A 19583-nucleotide genomic window follows, 5' to 3' on the forward strand; every position below is an offset into this window, starting at 1 on the left:
TAAAGTGTTATCTAATCTAAAAGTCGTGCCTCTCCCCTCCTGGAGCTTCATGGGAAATGGTTTGGTAGGTTTAGCATGATCCTGGAGATAAGTATGAATTTAAACAAAAACAAATGCAGCCAAATATGTTGAGCTTGAATTAAGAAGATTAAACATGTCGTGGTGAAGGTTTGTGTTCCGAGTCATTCGAGTTCAAAGTGGATTTTAAATTCGGCCCAGTCACGTCGTCCTCATGTCTCCACACTGGTAACGTCCTGCTCTGGGGACATGTGGCAGCTTGGATCCATGTATTTATACATTTCACACTGCTCAGCCAAGTGCGGCAGACATCTGTTAATCGAGTTCACTGACACACAGGCAACATATGAACATTAAATAACACAGACTTAAAGAATTCAAAAGACATTTATTTTAAATACAGGAAGAGAAAATGTTTATAAAAAATACAACAATACATCATTTGATGGAAAGTGAAAGTGTGCTCGAGTTAAATGTTGTTCCATTAGAGGGCTGCAGAGTTGTGCTGGTGAAGCTTTCCCCGAGGCCGTATGTTTTAAAAATAGACCGGGTTCCATTACGCTATTTTAGTCCTGAGGAAGTCGTTTTGGTCCTGATGGGAAAATCAGCCCACTACTTAAAACTATCAGGTGCGTCTGGGGTAAAGGCATGATGGGTAAAAGGCACCGACTGGGAGCCGCTCAGCATCACTGCAACATGATCTGTGGAGGCTTCAAGTCCGATCCACTGTGCGGCTGCTTCCACTCAGCAGGATCCACGCTCCTCATACTGCTCCGGTACTGAAATGTCCCACTGCATGATGGGAAGGCGGCTAAAGAGTCTCTAGGCACCAATTTCATATCTAAGGCTCCAGTTAGCTTTTTTTTTTTGTGTTGGGATTATTGTTTCATAGTTTAGAAGTCAGGCTGTGTTTATAAAATCTAAAATAATAGAACCCAAAGAACAAAACACTTATTAACACGATTTGGTTCATAAAAACATTACAACTAAATAAATTTTTCTTGAGAGTTTAAAAGCATTTCTCACAAAACTTTGAAATGAAGCTACAGGATCAAATCCACCCTCAGATTAAACATTAACACCGGAGGTAAATGTGAAGGTTAATACGAGTATAAAAGGTATTTTGTGATGAAATTGTTTCGACTCGTTCTGCTTTCAGTTATATTCAGTTACGTTTGTGATGTTCACTTAATGCTCCTTTGATTATTATTAACTGAAAGAAGGGAAGAGGACCTGCAAGGCATTGTGGTCTATTCACTGTAGTGTTGCTACATCAGGGTCAGTGTTGATCTTCATCTAAAAATAAAGCCCAAAGTCAAACAACCATGATTCTACTGTCGGGGAACAAAACAAATAGCAGCTGTTTCAGATATTTTTCTCAGTTTCTAAATAAAAAGGTAAAAGGGTTCATGTATCACTTTGGTGTTTCAGTGGATGAGAGTTTTAAATAATGCAGCAAAACTGCTGGAGTGCCTTCTCCCAGACCGAGGCCAGCTGTGTGCTCCACCCCCCCACCGCCGCCTCCATCACTGTGCAGGCAGACACCACCAAGTCCCAGACAGATGTGATGAGCTCGCTGCTCAGGCCGTGGACTAACTGACTGAACCGAGACAACAGCGAGAAGCCGAGCGACGCCCCCCCCACTGGGTCCAACCACAGCGCCGCCACAAGCAGCAGCAGCACCAGCAGCCCCACTAGCACCACAGACCAAGTGGGTTTGCACCACAGCTCCTGCACCGGGCTGTCGGCCTCCCCGCCGCCACATCTGCCACAGCAGCTCACCTTGGGGACAGGCGCTTCCTCCAGGCAGCCGATGGTCACGGCCGGCCAGCGCTGCTGCAGGTAGTCTGCTGCGCGGGGGGTGACGCTGACGTTGATCACCGAGGGCAGAGGGGTCTTCAGGAACTCCTCGACCCCCTCTCTGAGCAGATGCACCTTCTCCAGGAAGACCAGCGGCGACTCCTCCTCCTCCACTGACGAGCCCAGAGACACCAGGTCCAGCTGTTTCTCCTGCAGAACACAAGGCTGATCTCAGAGCGGCTGGAACTACGAGTTCATTCGTCAATAACCTGCTAATGATTAGAACAATGTTCATGTCTCTGGGTTTTGCATATGTGGTTGGGCCGTGGACAAATCAACCAACGTGAGGAGGTCAGTTTGGGCTAAAGGAAGTTGAACATTTAAAAATATAATAAAATATATTTCAAAGCCAGTTTTCTATATGTGTATCAGCTCGTCTTCACCCTGAGATTTGTGAATACTTTATTTTTGGTTTCAGTTTTGTATATTAGAAACATGTCTCCTCGTTAGCTGTGAATCCTGCTGCCTCCTCACTCCGACACTTTACAAGGGGGCTGTGGTGGGAACATGTCTGAAGAACGTTTACGTTCTCACACACAGCCGCTCTGGAGAAAGTCAAGAGTTCAGAGCATGTTTGAAAAAAGCTGAAAACTGATTCCGAGGAAACGACTTCACCAATTCATTCATTTCTTTAATCTTGAAATGCAAAACACACTCTTCCATAATAAGTGACAGTGGCGCACCATCATCTGCTAAAACCTTTCCAGAATGCATTAGTTCTGCTGTGAGTTGATCATGTTAAATTAAGTATATTATTTATGCTCTCTGAATATTGTAAATAATCACAATCTGATGACGATGCTGATGTTTGCTCTGAATGGAGACACACCTGTATTTCCTTCACTCTGTGGATGAGCGGGTCATAGGCCCGGGAGATCTCAGCACCAGCTTTATCCAGCGCCTCCAGGTACGCTTGTCTCTTCTCTGCCAGCACCGTCTTCAGCGTCTGAAAAAACTGATTCACGTCCTGTTGGTCCTGCCTCACCAGAGCCTCACAGCGAGCCTTCTCCTGCTCCAGCTGCTCCGCCAGCTCACACATCTGACAGAGGGAGAGAGGGCGGTCAGGGCAACTCAAGGGCTTTGTGAGGAAGTTATTATTCATTATTTCCCCAACTCAGATAAAAGCCGTATTGAGGCGCTTCCCAACCTGGGCCCATCTCTGCCCAGAGAGACTGGTCAGCAGTAACGATGGCGTCTGTTTCTCTCGGATGAAAGCCGCGTGCAGGTCGTCTATGGGATGACCCTGGTGCTGCCCGACGGTCAGGCACAGCCCACAGATCAGCTGGCGATCCTGGATGCAGTACATGTTCAGCGGCTGCCTGATGTGCTCCGGACAGGACGGAGGCCGGGGCTCACAGTCACTCTGGTACTGAGCAGCAAACGAGCAAACAGACAGACAAACACGACGGGTTAGCGCACGCGGACCCAGAAGAGGATTCCAAACTGACTGGTGGTCAGTGGGTAAAAGTTTAAGCTGAACACAAGTGGCTCTCTCTCTCCTACTTTCTCGATGATGGCCCGGAGAGACACGTTGGTGGGCAGAGCGTCCACGCCGGTCACGGGCAGCTCCATCACGCTGCGACAGTTGGGGCATTTCAGCGGCTGACGCAGCGGACGCCAGATGGAATAGTTCGTGGACGCCCGGAGCAAGTTGTCCAGGCAGGCCTTACAGAAGGTGTGAGAGCACGCCAGCACCCGAGGGTCGGAGAACAGAGAGTAGCACACGGAGCAGGTCAGGTCCTCCTCCAGGTTGTCCATGGTGGAGACTCACACTTGAGGGAGAAGGAGATCTGGCACCTGTCCAGCAAAACATTTCAACTTGGCACTAATGTACAGTGAATAAATCCTGAAGACTACTAGACAAAATAAAAAGGATGTGACTGGAGAGTGAATAAAGAGAAAATGGTCACCGTCTATTTGGTTGATCTAAAGTTTCATCACATTTCCAAGCAAAAATTTAAGGTACAAGATTTTCAAACGTGATGATTTAACAGATAAGTTAGTTTAAAAACAAGCATTTACTCATTTCCCCTGTTCACATTGTGTAGAAGCAGATTATATTATGTTTTTTTTAGCTGACGTTAAGTTGAGTTGTTGCCACTCGGGTGCGGCATTGTCATGATTGTGTAAAACCAACATTTCATCACCATCTCCAGACATCCCAGCTGTGACTGTAACACTGTTATACAACCAGTGGTCACAGTCACCCGTTACATACAGATGAACTGTTCTGTGGATGGTAAACTTAGAAATCTTTTAATTCATATCCTCATTTACCATCATAAACACATTCGTCACTTCCCACTCACAGTACTGATTGTTTTCATTATGATGTAGTGGTCTCAATTAACCAATTTTTTTTAAATGTTGTCCTGTTTATCTCGATTCACTATGACGTCAGTGATGAAACAGAATCAAAAGGTGCATCACTCGAGACATCAGGTAAAAGAAAGACTGATACAGACTTGGTTGTAATGGATTAAATTAGATAGTACAGGTGTATTTTTATAATTTGTGCTACTCTATCAAATAATTTAACCGGAGCTGCTGCACGATATGACCAGAAATCTCAAGAGTCAGTGGATGTTGATAATCAACACGATAATATCACATTATTCCTTCAGGGTTTTACCCCAGAGCGTTAAAGTATTTACAACTAACACGTAAACATTATATATAAAGGAGGCGGATCAGTGATGTGTCATAGCTTCTTATGGCCTTGCTTAATGCATGAGAAAGATATTGTGATGTATAAGTTGGACTTTTGTTGAATTGTTAATGATGGAAATGTGATAATTATGGATATGGTTTTGTCGCTCAGCTCTAATAACAAGCAGAGAGGATCTTTTATCTGGAAAACAATGAAACAGACCAAAACAGAGTTGAGCTCCTGTTACAGGATCAGGAGTGTGGGTGCTGTCTCCTCCTGTTACAGGGACAACAGGAGGCCTTGCGCCAGCACATAGCCGGTCCCCGCGGCCAGAGACACACAATGTGGGTCGCTTGTGTAACTAAACCTGCAGCCATGTTGGTGCCCAGATTCAACCAGGTGACCGGTGTCCTGCTGGGGCTTCGACCTCATCACACACTCCACTCTGCGTGAAGTGACTCCACGTGTGAAGAGGACACGTTCAAACATGATTTCTATTTCCACAACTGTCACTTTGACCCTGTGTGGTCTTTTTGATCTTTTAATTGTAACTCACTTTAAACAAATGTTCATGTGGAGAAAACCTCCACAGTAAACGTGTAGAGTGCTCCTCAGAGTAAAAGTATCTGAACTTGAATTGAAGCTAACTCAACTCTCCAAAATAAAAACAAGCGTCACGAGACACGTAACATTTGTCGCAGATACTTTCTCTACAAGATGGCGACCGCTGGTTTATCGTGCAGTTCACTTACAGGGTTGAAGACAGAGTTTAAACACGAGAAATTAAGTTTGAGCGAGACATGTTGGATAAAAACTCACCGTCTGCTCGGAGCAAAGTGTTTCTCCACAACAGTGCCTTCACTTCCTGTTCCTCCTGCTGCCTTTAAGTGCTATCTGTAAATCCCGGCTCCGGAGAGCAACAGGAGGCGGATATATTTCATTAAATAAAACTAAACACTAAACGATGTGTAGTGCATTCTGGATTTAATACGATTGTTCTTTCTCGAGATATATATATATATATATAAAAAGGGAAAGCCTTAATTTGTATTTTAAGTGACGTTTTCTCCTCGATCACTACTTTGGGCAGCTGCAGCGAATGCATCATGTTTCGGGTTTGGAAGCACGCATGCGCAAAAGCAGTCTCTCCGGCCAATCATCGCAAGCCCCTTCTAGATTTGAATTTAAGCTCAAAGGTTGAGGGGGTGGGACGAGGGAATCTGGTTGTTTTATGTATTCTTTTGTTTTTTAAAGGTGGAAAATCTGAATAAGAGAAAAAAGTAAATCACACCACTTCTTCACAACAGACCACACACGCACACACAGTCTCTCGATTTGGGTTTCACTATTTATTTTCTCCAAGACAACCTATCCTGTAGCCTATCTCCCCCCAAAAAGTTGTGTTTTTGGGAGCAAATCACCTTTTTTTCCCTCTCTTTCCATTTAATAACTTTAGATTTGAAACCACATGTTTGCTAACAAGGAATGCTGCAAAAAAAAAATACCCCTATGTTCAACAGAAGGTTTATGAGCACAATGTGTAATCATTTACTACAGTGTTTGAAGTTAACACAAAAATGAAAAAGGGTAAGCTTGTACACCTAGCTGGAATAGGAGGAGAGAGGAGTACGGGGCTACGGACTGCAAGGTACTAAATGTACAGCAAACTTGTTCATGGGTTTATTTATTGTTCAGGAGAACCCATTCAGGACAATTCCCCAAATCTCCTTTGACCTTGAGAGCAGGGAGGTTGAGTCCCCTCTTAGTCTAGCTGAGATACATTAGCAGAGTCATTACTGCCTGCTCCTGAAATAGTCATGATATTCTCAAGTATCACTAAAAAGCATCATTTGATTACTCTAGAAATACAACAAAGATTGTGGTTGAGTGATGCATATTGTTGAGGTTGCTGGCAGGTCAAAACCTATGAAACCGACCAACACTCCGTCAGAAAGACTTCAGGCCTCACTTTGCAGAACATGTGCAAAACCATAGAGATTATTTAGCAAATTGGACACTAGTGAGGGGTAAGGGAAGGGGAACATGTAACATTTAAGCACAGTTTTACTTAAAAAGAAAAATACACTGTATTCACAGCCTAAGGAAACTAAAATACCCTAAAAATAACTGTGCTATAGTTTAGTACATGCAAAGGTTATGATTCACAATCCTACGTGAAATGGCCATTGTTCTTTTCTCCCTTGGTGATAAGTCAAAGCTATGGCAACAATACTGCAAAGCAGTGATTTTGCTGTAAATTGAAAGACAAATAATTCAGTGTCACAAGGGGAACAGGTCATTTGGTTGATTATAGTGATGGTGTCAGAATTTCACAGCATCAAGCCCATCTCTGGTGCGTAGGTTAGGTTTGTGGTGTGAGGGAGGAATACGATCATCGTCAATCACCTTTACAGAAGCGATGAAACTAAAAGCTGAAACTAAAAAGTATCATAAAAAGGAACACACTGGAGGCAAAAAGAAAAGCCCAAAAGCCACCAAATGCATCTTAATACAATGCACTGCTGCTCCACTCGTGCCAATAGCATTGTCCAGTGTCAATTTATACTAACATAACAATAATTCAAAAAAAAAAAAAAGAAAAAAAAATCCTTGTGATGACGAATTTTTTCATATCCAAAGTTCTTCCTTTTAGGGATTTAGAGGATCAGCCTCTCTTTCAAAGGCAGAATTTCTTTCCTGAAACCTTTGACAACCTCATTGTTGCGTTTCTCAATTTTGATTCTCTTCAGATGTTGTATTTGTTTCTTTTTCCACCCGTCTCTGCATGCGTTCTCACCCAGCCTTGCATACTCCAGTCACGCACGCAGCCAAGCACACACAACTCATCCGTCCATTCTCTCGCACATGCGACACGCGCAGTCGGACTCCTGGCCCCGCCCACCAGGGGGAGAGGATGGTGCCCCGTCGGGGGGGCGTCTTGGTTGGAGGAGATGAACCTGGCTCCTCAGCACTGAGTCCAGACATTCATACACAATGGGTCCATTCACACACATGTCTGATAGCGTGGCCGATTGGGGGAGGGGCACGTTGAGGGTGGCGCCCTCTCGAGTCGGAGGACCGCAGAATTGTGATGGTTTGTGGTTCATCTCAGTTCATAATTATAGTTATATTCATTTCTTGATTTCTTATTTTTGGATGTCCTTGGTTCTCCCCGGGCAGACATCGAGTTTTTGTTGTCATTTGAAGTAGTTTTCCGAAGACGACAGCTCCAATAACACAGAAGTTATGTCGGCATGTCTCTCAACGCATTCGATGTAGATGTTTTGCTTTTTTGCAACATGTAGCCACTCATTCTCACTCGCACCCACTCGCCATCTCAAACTTCATTTGGGCTGGTTCCCCTGGAATGCCAAATGAAATCCACACATTTTTCTCTCAGATAAGATGCAGCCATGGATCCCAAGAGCTAAGCACAATGGATCAAATTTCTCACACTCTCGCTCTCTCTCTTTCTCTCCTAATTTTTTTATGTTGAACTGAGTGCTGCATCGTGAACAAAACTCCAGAATACCCCAGATGCCGTCTAGAACTGGAATCCCTCGGCTGGCACGTTGGCGGAGTTAAAGCCGTAAGTTCCGCCCTGGATGGCTTCTGGGACCAGGCTGGTGTCTTCATCAATCTGAATGACAGACAGTGCAAAGCAGTATTAGCAATGACAGTTGATCAAACAGCAGCGGTGATCAACTCATTTAAAGAAAATAAAGATTCACAGCCTCATTGAGCCCAGTGGCTAAATCTAAATGGAAGAATATAATATATATACATATAAATAATACTTACATCATCAGATGAGAAGAATTGATCGATTATTTCGTAAGCCAATTTGTAGATGTCTTCATTTTCATGGTTCTGGAGTTGCTCCACCTTTTCCAAACCTGCGGGACAAAAACACCAATTTCGATCACCAATCAACGATCGACATCAAATTAACACTTTATTCGAATGAATAAAATAATGAATAATGAAAAATAAACACAAACTCACCTCCGCATTCCTCAATGAGGTTTGCAATCGTTTCAGCCTCATCGTCAGCCATCTTGAGGATATTGCTGAGGCCATCGAGGACGACCTGCACGACCTGAGCATCCTTCACAGTCAGCAGGTTGCAGAACGGAGGGATCACCTGCTTCTCGATAAGGTGTGCGACCTGCAGACAGCAGAGGGACGATTCAACCGTGTGCGAGTAATCTGATCAGTCAGAGGAGGATGGAACACTTCATCTTTGTTGTTCTAAAAGTTCCCCATTTCAAAAGTAGAATTAAGAGTTGACACTTTGGACCCAAATAATACAATTTCTAAAGTGTTTTTTTCTTTTCTTCATAGATTGTCTCACCATTTCTATGAATCAGAAGTATTTGTATCAATTCAATAACTTTTTATTTATAATAGGTTTACAAAGATTAAATACTGTTAGGAAAGAAATAAGTATTTATAGTAGTAGTAGTAATACTATAAAGCAAAAATGTTTCTTACCTGATCTTTCCTTCCACTTATTGTCAGGTTGCTGATGGCCCAGGCAGCTTCCTTCTGAGTGCCAAAGTCACCCTAAAATATAGGTACAATCAAAGTTAGAAATATGAACACAAGTTTGCTTTAACATTCAAAGAATCATATTTGTACATGATGCAGTACATAAAAAGGGAAGAGATACAAACCTTGTCAAGCAGATGAATGATCATGGGGACTAGCTTGGCATCAATGACGGCCTGCACCTGCTGCTGGTTTCCTGCTGTGATGTTGGACAGGAACCACACTGCCTCCTACAGGACAGAAAGCACATGTCATTTTTCTACCAAGACCAGAGAGCAGTTTTTTTTGGCATCGTTTTAACCTATGTATTGCAGACAGATTTTGATTACAGGTTTTATTCTACCCCCACAACCCAGGTGATCCCCAACCTCGTCCTGACAAAAGGAAGCAGTCACAGAAATCAGATTGTGTAAACGGCACATTCCTCTCAAGGGAGGTTGACTTTTACTATCTAAACTGGATCAGAACCCAGAGGTCCACTCAGGGAGTTTGACCCCTGGTCGAGACAGAGTGCTGTGGGCGAGGCGAGGGTGAAATCGAGGCTCTAATCATCGTCCGGGTCACAAACAAGGCCTCATTTTTGGAGTGACTGGTCTCAGATGCACTTCGATATCAGCAGGGACACATGGTCTCAGCACCCTTTGGCCAACAACCCAAAAGGTATCACACATTCAATCACAATCACACAGACTAGTACCCCGCCCCCTCCCCAACCCCCAATCTTTCTCACTAACTCTAACCCACCAGCTGCCGATGTCCTCTCCGTCGTCGTTACCGTCGTCCTCATCCTCGCGATTCTCCACGTTATGAAGTCCTACTATTAGCCATCTGCCATCTATTTTCTCTCACACAGCATGCACACTAGCACCAAGTCTCTGATTTCATCACTTCCAGATAACTGATGTTGCAATTCGAGCTCGTCAGTGTGTGTGTGAGGAGGAAGAAGAGGAGAGCGGATTACCTTGTTGATTTTCTCCTTCGGGTGTGTGAGGAGGGCAGGGAAGTGGCTGAGGGCGTCACAGTTAAGCACCACCTGGGTCTGTTCATCTGTGCCAGTCACTATATTTCCAACAGCTCTCAGCGCTGCAGTCTGTGTGCGAAGAGGAAAAACACATTTATTTCTAGAAAACCTCCTTCCTGATACTCAAAGATGCTTGTTGTAGCACGTAGCTAGATTTCAGGAGTTCACAGCGAAAATTATTTTCAAAACTCTTGTTATCAAAGTTTATTTAGTGTTGTTGTTTATCAATTATCCAATGTTATGATAAAACATGGAAATGACAGCACGGTTAGCACATGGATTCAAGATTCAAGATTTTTATTATCAAATGCACAACAATAACATTAAGCAGTCGCTGGCAGTGAAATGCTGGAGTCACAGTCTTCTCTTCTAGCAATGCTCAAGTAATTACAACCCATGGCTAATTACTTGGATGTATATTATGAAATGTAATCACTACAAGTTGGTAGATTCTTCTGTAGAGATTGTTAAGAATCCCTCAGTCAGCACTAACTGATAGAAAATTAATATGGCGAAATCACCTTGTAGGAGTATTCCCAAAGTATGTATATTAATAGCAATTTTGTCCTCTGCATACCTGAACTTTGACCTCCTGGTGACTGAGCAGAGGGACCAGGTGAGGGACGATCCCTGAGTCGATGACCATTTGGATCTGCTCATTCCCGGCGTCCGTCAGGTAGGACAGAGCCCACACGGTGTCTACCAAGATCTAGAGGTCGAAAAGAAACAATGATCAATACATTTAGTTTCCTTCTCATACCTCATGACGACTTATTAGGGAATTTCTTCTGGAAATACAGCAAAGGGCCATGGCACCACAGGCTGTTTAAATTCAGTATACTCACACTGACGTCGGTGTGGTGGATCAGCACGCAGAGAGCCGGCAGGATCTGAGTAATCAATTTAGAAAAGAAAAAGTCACACAGGTGTAGAAAAACATTCCGATGTGATCCATATAGATTTGCTCATAGCGGCAGTCACTTATTCTGCAATACCTGCTACACTTTTCTTCCTTTCTGCACCAGGTAGCATTATAAAAACCTTTTACTGTGATGGATCTCTAATCTTCCTTAACTTTCGCTCACGGTCAAAGGCAAATAAATACACAAATGTCTCAGATTTCAGGCGAAGTATGAAAACATTCACTGCAATACTAACAAATACTGTCATTGCAAAAGTCATCAATATTAGCATTGATATTAAAAAATCCTATAGGTTTTATTAATAGGTCAATCACCTTCCTAATGTCTGTACGCAGTATTTTAGCGAAGATTACAGTCAGATAGAAGACTGTTAATAAAGCTGTTCCAGGTTGGAACATGTTCCATCTTGCATTTAAGACGTTCACATAAAAATAACTAAGATACAAAAACTGCATTTAAAATCCACTATTTAAGACATCTTACTTCTAACATGTGTGACTTTATGTTTCTTTGCAAGTGCAATGATAAAGAACTTGATCCTTCACCGTCCTCCCACCCATACATTTTGAAAAACTACTTTTTCATAATCACCCTGTTCTTTACAGTGTGGCACAGCTCTGCAAACATAATGTACACACCTCTTGGATCGTTTCCATAGGTGGTGGAGGGTCCTTGTGGCGGCACAGGTTGACCATGACCCAGGTGACATTGCGGAGGAAGGTGATGGGGATGGAGGGACTGATGAAGGAGAGCAGGGGCTTCACCACGCCCAAGCTGATCACGTAGTCTCTGCACTGAGGACCATCACCTGGATATAACAAACACACAGAGTGAGAGTGTGTCATCATTGGGCAAACTGCATTTATTTCCAATACACAAACGTTTACATCACCAACGACTCACCTATGATGTTGCCAAGGGCCCAGACGGCCTGTTCACACACATTCTGGTGAGGAGAGTGAAGCAGTCTCAGGAACAGCGGCACAGCATCTACACACAAGGAAACAGATATAAGTCAACCACTGGCATCTAATGATCTGATGTGCTGCTTTCATCCAGGTACAACCTCATGGAACATATAAATACCTCGAATAAGAACTAAATCATTTATACTCCGGCCTGGTTCTAGGGGGTGTAAGAGCATGCATTGCACCTTCAGTTTAACATTTTACATCATCATTAGAAATTTAAATGTAAATGGGGCTAGTTTTAATTGTAAGTGGTGAATGGGAACATTGCTCAATGGTTAGTGTAACCATCATGCAATGCACTCAGTAGAGTACTAATCACAGGGGAACAGGTATACTGAGAAAAAAAAAAGCAGAGAAAAAAGAAGCACTAATGACCAAATTATTTATATTTATATATATACTGACAGTTCTTCTGTTAAATAGGATGTGATAGTTAAAATAATATTAGTAAAGTCCCCATATTTGGGCCATTAACAGGTTCATAATCTTTATCCAAATGTCTACTAGAATGGGATCTGGAGCTGAAATGCTCAAAATGCACAGTATGGTCTACTGTTGGAGAATCATATTTCCTCTCGTCTGAAATGCTCAGCTTGAGCTCTTGGCTCGCCTTCCAAATAACCCAATCTGCTCTGATTGGTCAGCTGGCCTGCTCATTTGCGATTGGTCAATCAGAGAGTTTCTTGGCTATTTCATGTCACAGTGTTCTCTGTGGAAGATGACTCCCCTCTTTGCCACAGACTTAGGCCTTTGTAACTTAACAGACTTTATTACCATAACACAATAAAGTTAAGGGACGGACTCAAAAACCATAACAGGAGCACTTTATCAGGACATGAAAATAATAAAATAAGGCTGGGAACACAACAGAACAGGGTTTTGCAAAAGGAAGTTCTTCAAACACACTAGATATATAGCTTTTAAAGTTTCAGGACAAATTGCTGCTCAAATAAATATATTAATAAGTTTATATTTCCACCGTCAACGGCATACCTCACCAAAATAAAGCAAATCTTCTAAATTACAGCAAAGATACAGAAAAAAGTGACTGAATTAAATAAAGGGAACAGGAAGAGAGAAAAGTCACTGGACTTACTGGACTGGACCACAGCTTGGGTCTGCTCTGAGGTTCCAGATGCGATGTTGGTAAGAGCCCAGGCGGCCTCAAACTGGAGAGACGGGCTGCAGAGAGGTGGGAGAGGTAAGATTGATGAAGGCAGCAGAGGCAGTGGTACAAATTTGTACAATTGGGACGGGGCGTCAAACAGTATGAATATACTGATGAGTCATTTGTGTTCCGCCCCTCCTCGAAGGTGAAACTAGGACACATTTATATAACTGCAGCACCGTTCACATGCAGCCTGGGCCAAAACCCTGCTGCCTCATTTACATAACTCTGAAGTGTACATAAACTCAACATGATCAGGGAAAAGCTCCAACTTGTACTATAATTATCACACAAGAAGCAGGATGATTCACTGCAACGTGCAGACAAACAGAATTGCAGACGGCTTACTTGTCATCTCTGTCCAGGCAGTGGACCAGAATAGGTAGGATCCCAGACTTGATCAGGTCATCTATAGGAGGGTTACGGTCACTGGACAACAGCTTCCTGCAGAAGCAGAGGAAAACAGGGGACCATTTGTCATACTCGCACAACTTTGCAGACACATTCCAACAAAACTAAAAAATACAGAGAAAAAGCTTAAGAAGGATGAGTCATCTTAAAATTGTAAATCAATCACCCAGCGTATGATGCAACATCAGGTTTAGGTTGAAAGCATCTAAAAAATGTCTAAATAAAGCTGCTGGGCAGACTTCACAGAAATCATGAATAAAAGAAAAATAGTTCGTGGAATGTGAAAATGCTTCATGAATACACCTGAACCAACTTCTCCAGGGCTGCACTGCTGAGCCGCAGTGCCATTTACAATGTCCATTAATCAGACTGTGCACCCTTACTGTATATCACTGCTGTCTAACCAAGCTGGAAAAACATTGAGGCCCTGGAATTGCAACAGTGAATGTATTTCGTAAGAGGCCATCAATTTTTATCAGAAAACCTCTTAAGACGAGGCACTGTAGCAGAATCAATGGCTTACAAACACACTTGGGATCCAGAGGTGATTGTTGATTACATTCAACCTGCTATTGTTACACAGCAAAGATGCTGTCAATGAAACAGCATCAGTATTGTTTACATGGAATGAAAACTGGGTTTTGGTGATAAAGACAGTAGTAGCATGATAACAATTGCTATCTACATTTTTACAAAATAAGACAAATCCAAGAGTGTAGGGGGAGTTCCGTCCTACCTTGCAGCCTGAACAGCGCTCAACTGGACGCCCTGGTTATCACTGGTGGCATTCTACAACACAACACACACAAGGAGACTGAGTCAGACGCAACATTCTAAATAATAAATCATGTAACTAGAAGCTGAATGCTGTAAAATGTTTACAATATATGCCCATCAGCCACAGCATTAGATCAGGTCACTGGTTTTAATGCTGTGGTAGATTTGTGTAAATCAATCTACCACAGCGTCTACCATTGAAGGAGATAACTTTTTCAGAAATCTCATTTGTAACTTAATTTGTAGTTTCCATTGTTTTCTATGGCTGGACTAAATTTAAAAAATTAACAGATCTACTATCACAACATTAAAATTGGTAACTGGTTGCTGATCGATGTAGTTATAACAACAAGTGTTGCAGTTGAATCAGAAAACATCGAGTCCTATTTAAAGAGTGTTCAAGTCCAAGCGCAAAACACCAAATAGAAATCTAAGTGGTGTCCCAATGACCGGAACCAGGGTCATCCATGATTCAAATCCATAAAAGTAAGATGAATAAACTAGACCATAATTTAACAATGTCACAATATGAATAGATCAATATCTTATGTAAAAAATTATTTTATTATTATTTCTCAGAAGCTGAGAAATAACTTCCAAGTTTGAACACAGTCGATGATTGTGTCATCAAAACTTAATTCTAAGTCGAGTCACGCTCTGGTTTTAAGGGCTCAAGTGCTACAACACTGGTTATAACACACAGAGTTAAGACAAGCAAAATGACAAAGTAGAAAAGCTTATAAATCAAACATCTTACTTACTTGTACTATCGCTTCAAGGGAAGTGTTTTGCTGAAAAAGAAACATTTAAGAAAGTTATCAACCAAGAATTTTTTATCTGAACAATTGTGCTGGTGCATTTTTAAATGTTGGTTTTGTCAAGAAAAAAGTCAACACTGTTAGACACAGCAGAACCCATTTATAGAAATGCCACATCAATACCCTGAAGCGCATGTATCATGGGCAGGCAGACATCAGTGAGCTTCCTGCCTTGCATGGAGGACTAGTTTATCTTTTCCATGTGAAGTTGATAAAGCAGAAAACAATGAGGCTGGCGATTAAGAAATGCCATCAGGAAAAAAGTAGGAACTAACAATCTAGTTTGAGCCAATGTGGTGTTGTTGTCAGTAAGCAGCCTCCATGTGCAGCCCAGCGTTCAGCACGATGATTTGCCAATTGGCATCTATTCCTGATGTCCAGTTCAGGGAGTTCAGGGTCCAGTCCGGACCCCGAGTATCACTTTCAATGAGCAACTTTCTAAGGCTGTGGGGCCTTAATTTATAAAGCTTGCGAATGCTACTGATAAGCCAGCAGTTGTAGCTAATTACTTGTGCACCCACAAATTTAGATGCAGGGGACTAAGAACTTACTTTCAAATACCACGCTGAATGCAAATATGTACTTGCAACATATTCATATTTGTGTAATTTCATTTTGTGGCCGTTTAAAACAGGGGGAAAGTAGCTGTGACAAAAGCTAAGACAGGAAAAGAGACAAATAAAAAAAGAATGCTGGGCGAGAGTGAGGATTCAGGAAACATCTGATGGATCAGAAAAGGGAATTTATAGTCAAACCAGCTCAGAGGCAAATGATTCACTTAGAGAGAGCTACCCACAATATGCCAAACATTGGAAAAAAAGAAAAAGGCAACACAATCAACGCATTTTTTTAGTCTGACTGAACAGTCTCACTGCATTAATTGGTTGGTAAAGTAGTAGAACTACAATGACCAGCAAGCTTTTCCACACAAGCCGCTCTAATGTCATGCAGTGAGTCAGAGCGGCACGTCTTTGTTGATATATTGCTAAGCAGCCCCCTCAGAACCACCAGGCAGTTACTGTGATTGGATTTCAGAACTGCTGAGTGACCATTTTAACACAGCAATGGCACCACACTCAGATCTTCAGCGATGGTGAAATTGTTGATCGATCGATTCTATGTGACGTTGCTGCTCTTAAACATGTCAGTTTGACGAGTGCCCATACTGCACACTTGAAGGGAGGACGACTGAGAAATTAAATGTCAAGCTTTGGTCCTCTAGGTTCAAGAGAAAAATTAAGAAAATGTATATTGCATACATCTTTGTTTTAGCCTTGTACCTGTGGTAATATTACCAACTACCTAGGAGGGTTTGCCTCAAATTTACCAAGCCATGGGAAAATGTTCAAACTAATATGTGCATTACTAATCATTTGCTGCACCTTTCACATCTACAAGATTCAGAACTAGTACTATCAATACTTTAATCTAACCCTAAATCTACAAATACTCACAATACTAATAACTTTTACACTACCTCAAACATAATCATTGAATTCTGTGATCTAAAAATTAAAGATAAAACAGCCCACTGGTGTTGACTGTGGAGATTAGATAAGCAGGGCAGGATATACTTCAACCGATGGATCTCTGTCAAACATTAACTAAAATATTGTGTCCCAAAGGCCTTGAAAACTTCGACAAAAAAGACCACAACCCCCAATGAGGCGTATACTTTTCTACAAGGGAAGTTGCAAAGGAAACAGGTGTCTTACTTCAGCAAAATGAGACACCGACCAGCACACATAGGGACAAACTGCACGTTTGTTCACACACACCCCACCCTACTGGCAATGAGCAAGGGAAGCTCAAAAGACAGCATCACATGGTCCAAACGCCAGCATGCCCCTCCACCTCTCCGGTATTGAGGCAGTGAAACGTAAAAAACTCTCTTAGTCAATCAGTCAGCAGACTCTACGTCGAGAGCTGTCAGTCCCACTGCTTCAGTCGTACATTCCAGGAGCCATCATACACTGCTCTGTCCTCATAGGACAAAACCTAAAAATATAATCGACTCAGTTACTTAGCAGACGTATTTTGAAAGCACAAAACAACACAACCGTACCGATCTGAAATCTCCGTCGACATCAGAGTCCTCGCAGAGGTCTTCATGGGGCACATTTCTCCTCTTCAGAAGGTGCTCATCTCTTTTGTTCTGTTGCGGAGGGAACAGAAAAATCATGTCATGCATATTCCTGCAGGATTTTTCAGTGAATAACTTCAAGGAGAAACTGCAGCTGAAGGATCAGAATTGAGTCGTGTTGTGCAATTAACCTAGTCATTTGGGGTTTGCAGTAGATTCAACTACAAAATACTTATGGGATTACCTTTCTGAGTTCCACCACTACCTCAGTCCTCTGTCTTCTCATAGTCTGTGGGAGAAAAAGATCACATTGAAGCATCACGAAACAAGGAACATTAAATCCCAACCGTCCCTTGAGTGACACCTGCTATGATAGGAGATTCAGTCACAGTCTGAAATCAGGACCCCTGTTTGTGCGTCCTGAGCTGATCAGGAGTCTTGCTCACACCTGGGGGCACGAAGTCAACGGCCCACACACTGCATATGACAGCAGCCAACATCAATCTGACCAAATATGACTCAGCTTAAGTTACTGTAAGACACTAGACCACTGATGCCCACATCTCTGATGGATATCATTTCTATTTGTGATCTACCCATTAGAAACATGACGATAGTGATGAAAACGATCAGTTGCCAGATTATAGCAAACACAACTGTAAGAAGCTCAACATTCATGAAGATTTCCACATCTAGTTTTAGTTTTGGTTGCAACAAAATTGTTGAAACATTGCTGAGGTTTCTTCAATCATATTATAACAAAGGCTATTTTAATATTGAATCTACTTTTAGTGTTTTACACAACATTTTTATCACATCTCAATACAAAGTCACTGCAGATTGTATTTTCTGTGAAGGCCATGACACCGGATTAACACCCATGAGAAATTAACAAACTTATTGAAGGTTATTGCAGGACTTTGATGGCAGACTGCAGCAGATCGAGTGAGTTACTACACACGTTAAACTTGCAGCTGGTCATATGGCTTATTTGTCAGAGAACGTATGTGCCTCTGGTGCTCGTGTTGTTGTGAAAAGGCGACACAGTCTAAAGGTGAACCTCGCGACAGAAACTACTTGTCAAACAGGATGTATGAGTAAATCCGGCTCATGTGCATGAAGCTGCTCTGTCTGTAAATCAACCGGTAGCTTATGGATCCGAGGTGTAGCTTTGATCCGGCAGTCATGTGATCGCGTTAACTCGCTGGTCACGATAACCTTGTTTTTCCCGAGCATGTGTCACTGTTGGCAAAGCACAATATGTAATTTTAACGATATGCAGCGGCTTTGAAAACCCCAGGTGAATGGCCGGCGAAGAGACCGACTGGTTTCCGCCATTGTTTTTGGTGATAAAGACGGGGGATGGGTGGAACTGCGGCCACCAGCACCGCCGAGCTTAGCGTTAGCGGAGCTAGCACGCAAGTTAGCTAGCAGCACAGCCGGACTAACGCTAATTTACCGCTAGCCAATCAAGCGAATACCCCCACAAAGACACCACCGACTATGATTAAATGTCAGTCGAGGTGTTAAATTAAACATTTCCACTCGCTAACACACCGAGCTAAGCCGATGCGGTGGATGATATGCTTCACATAAGCTAGCTCGTCCCCCGCGGGCCTGGCTAGCAGCGGGCTAGCCGAGCACATCCAGCGGAGGCGATGAACTCTGGACTAGCTTCTCTGACATGTTTTATAACCAGCGCGGGCTCACGGCGTAGAGAAACCGCGGTGAAACCCGACAGGGCCGCAAGCAGCCATCCGACACACATTCATCTGATCTGCGAGGGCCCCGCGCGAGGCTACGGGCTCAAAGTTTCCCCGATGGTGGAAAATTAGAAACGACGTCACAGGGACGCCAAGTGCCGAAGCTGGCCGCGAACAGAGCAGCGGCGGCGGCGAGGAAAAGAAGACATCCACGCCGCGCACCGTGCGCAACTTTTACCTCCAAATCACGGCCCTTATTCTTGAAATTCTTCAGCCGCTGGTTGTCCAGTTTCTCGCTGTCAGCCATGTTAGCAGTTGTGGTTGCGGTAAATAACAGTGCGACTCGTGGATCTAGCAGGCGAGCTACCCCCGTTTTTTTCTAGTTCCTTTTTCTCAGGCTTTCGTTAGCGGACTATTTTTTGCTGCTGTGTCCGCGGTGCATACTGGGAATGCCGGTGGTGGAGGAGGAGGAGGAGGGCGGCCTCTCTGGCGTGGAGGAAGGGTGGGGAAACCCCCGGTGCTCTCATTGGTTTGTCCCTGAACATCCATCTGCAGAGCGCGCCACACGTTTTCATCACAACACAACGACTACACAATATTTTTGAAAATCGTTTTAACCTTATATTGCT

The 19583-nt window shown here is 43.0% G+C and overlaps 2 protein-coding genes across 2 annotated transcripts; both read right to left on the reverse strand.

The window, feature by feature from the left end:
- Positions 1-386: 386 nt before the first annotated feature.
- On the reverse strand, positions 387-5725 carry trim59 (tripartite motif containing 59). Its single transcript, XM_053423684.1, has 5 exons — positions 5348-5725; positions 3382-3675; positions 3026-3247; positions 2708-2917; positions 387-2028 (listed from the first exon to the last, which is right to left on the reverse strand). The coding sequence occupies exons 2-5, from the start codon at positions 3634-3636 to the stop codon at positions 1462-1464; spliced, it is 1254 nt and encodes a 417-aa protein (XP_053279659.1). The 5' UTR covers positions 3637-3675; positions 5348-5725; the 3' UTR covers positions 387-1461.
- Positions 5726-5858: 133 nt separating this feature from the next.
- kpna4 (karyopherin alpha 4 (importin alpha 3)) lies at positions 5859-19435 on the reverse strand. Its single transcript, XM_053423683.1, has 17 exons — positions 19193-19435; positions 17496-17540; positions 17234-17323; positions 15112-15141; positions 14310-14362; positions 13511-13606; positions 13091-13176; positions 11927-12013; positions 11662-11831; positions 10946-10990; positions 10678-10809; positions 10041-10169; positions 9205-9309; positions 9023-9094; positions 8534-8696; positions 8330-8424; positions 5859-8168 (listed from the first exon to the last, which is right to left on the reverse strand). Exons 1-17 carry the CDS (start codon positions 19259-19261, stop codon positions 8073-8075), a joined length of 1563 nt encoding a protein of 520 aa, XP_053279658.1. The 5' UTR covers positions 19262-19435; the 3' UTR covers positions 5859-8072.
- Between the last annotated feature and the right edge of the window lie 148 nt (positions 19436-19583).

This window comes from Pleuronectes platessa, chromosome 5 (assembly GCF_947347685.1).
Source record: "Pleuronectes platessa chromosome 5, fPlePla1.1, whole genome shotgun sequence".
In the NCBI taxonomy this organism is placed as follows: Eukaryota; Metazoa; Chordata; class Actinopteri; order Pleuronectiformes; family Pleuronectidae; genus Pleuronectes; species Pleuronectes platessa.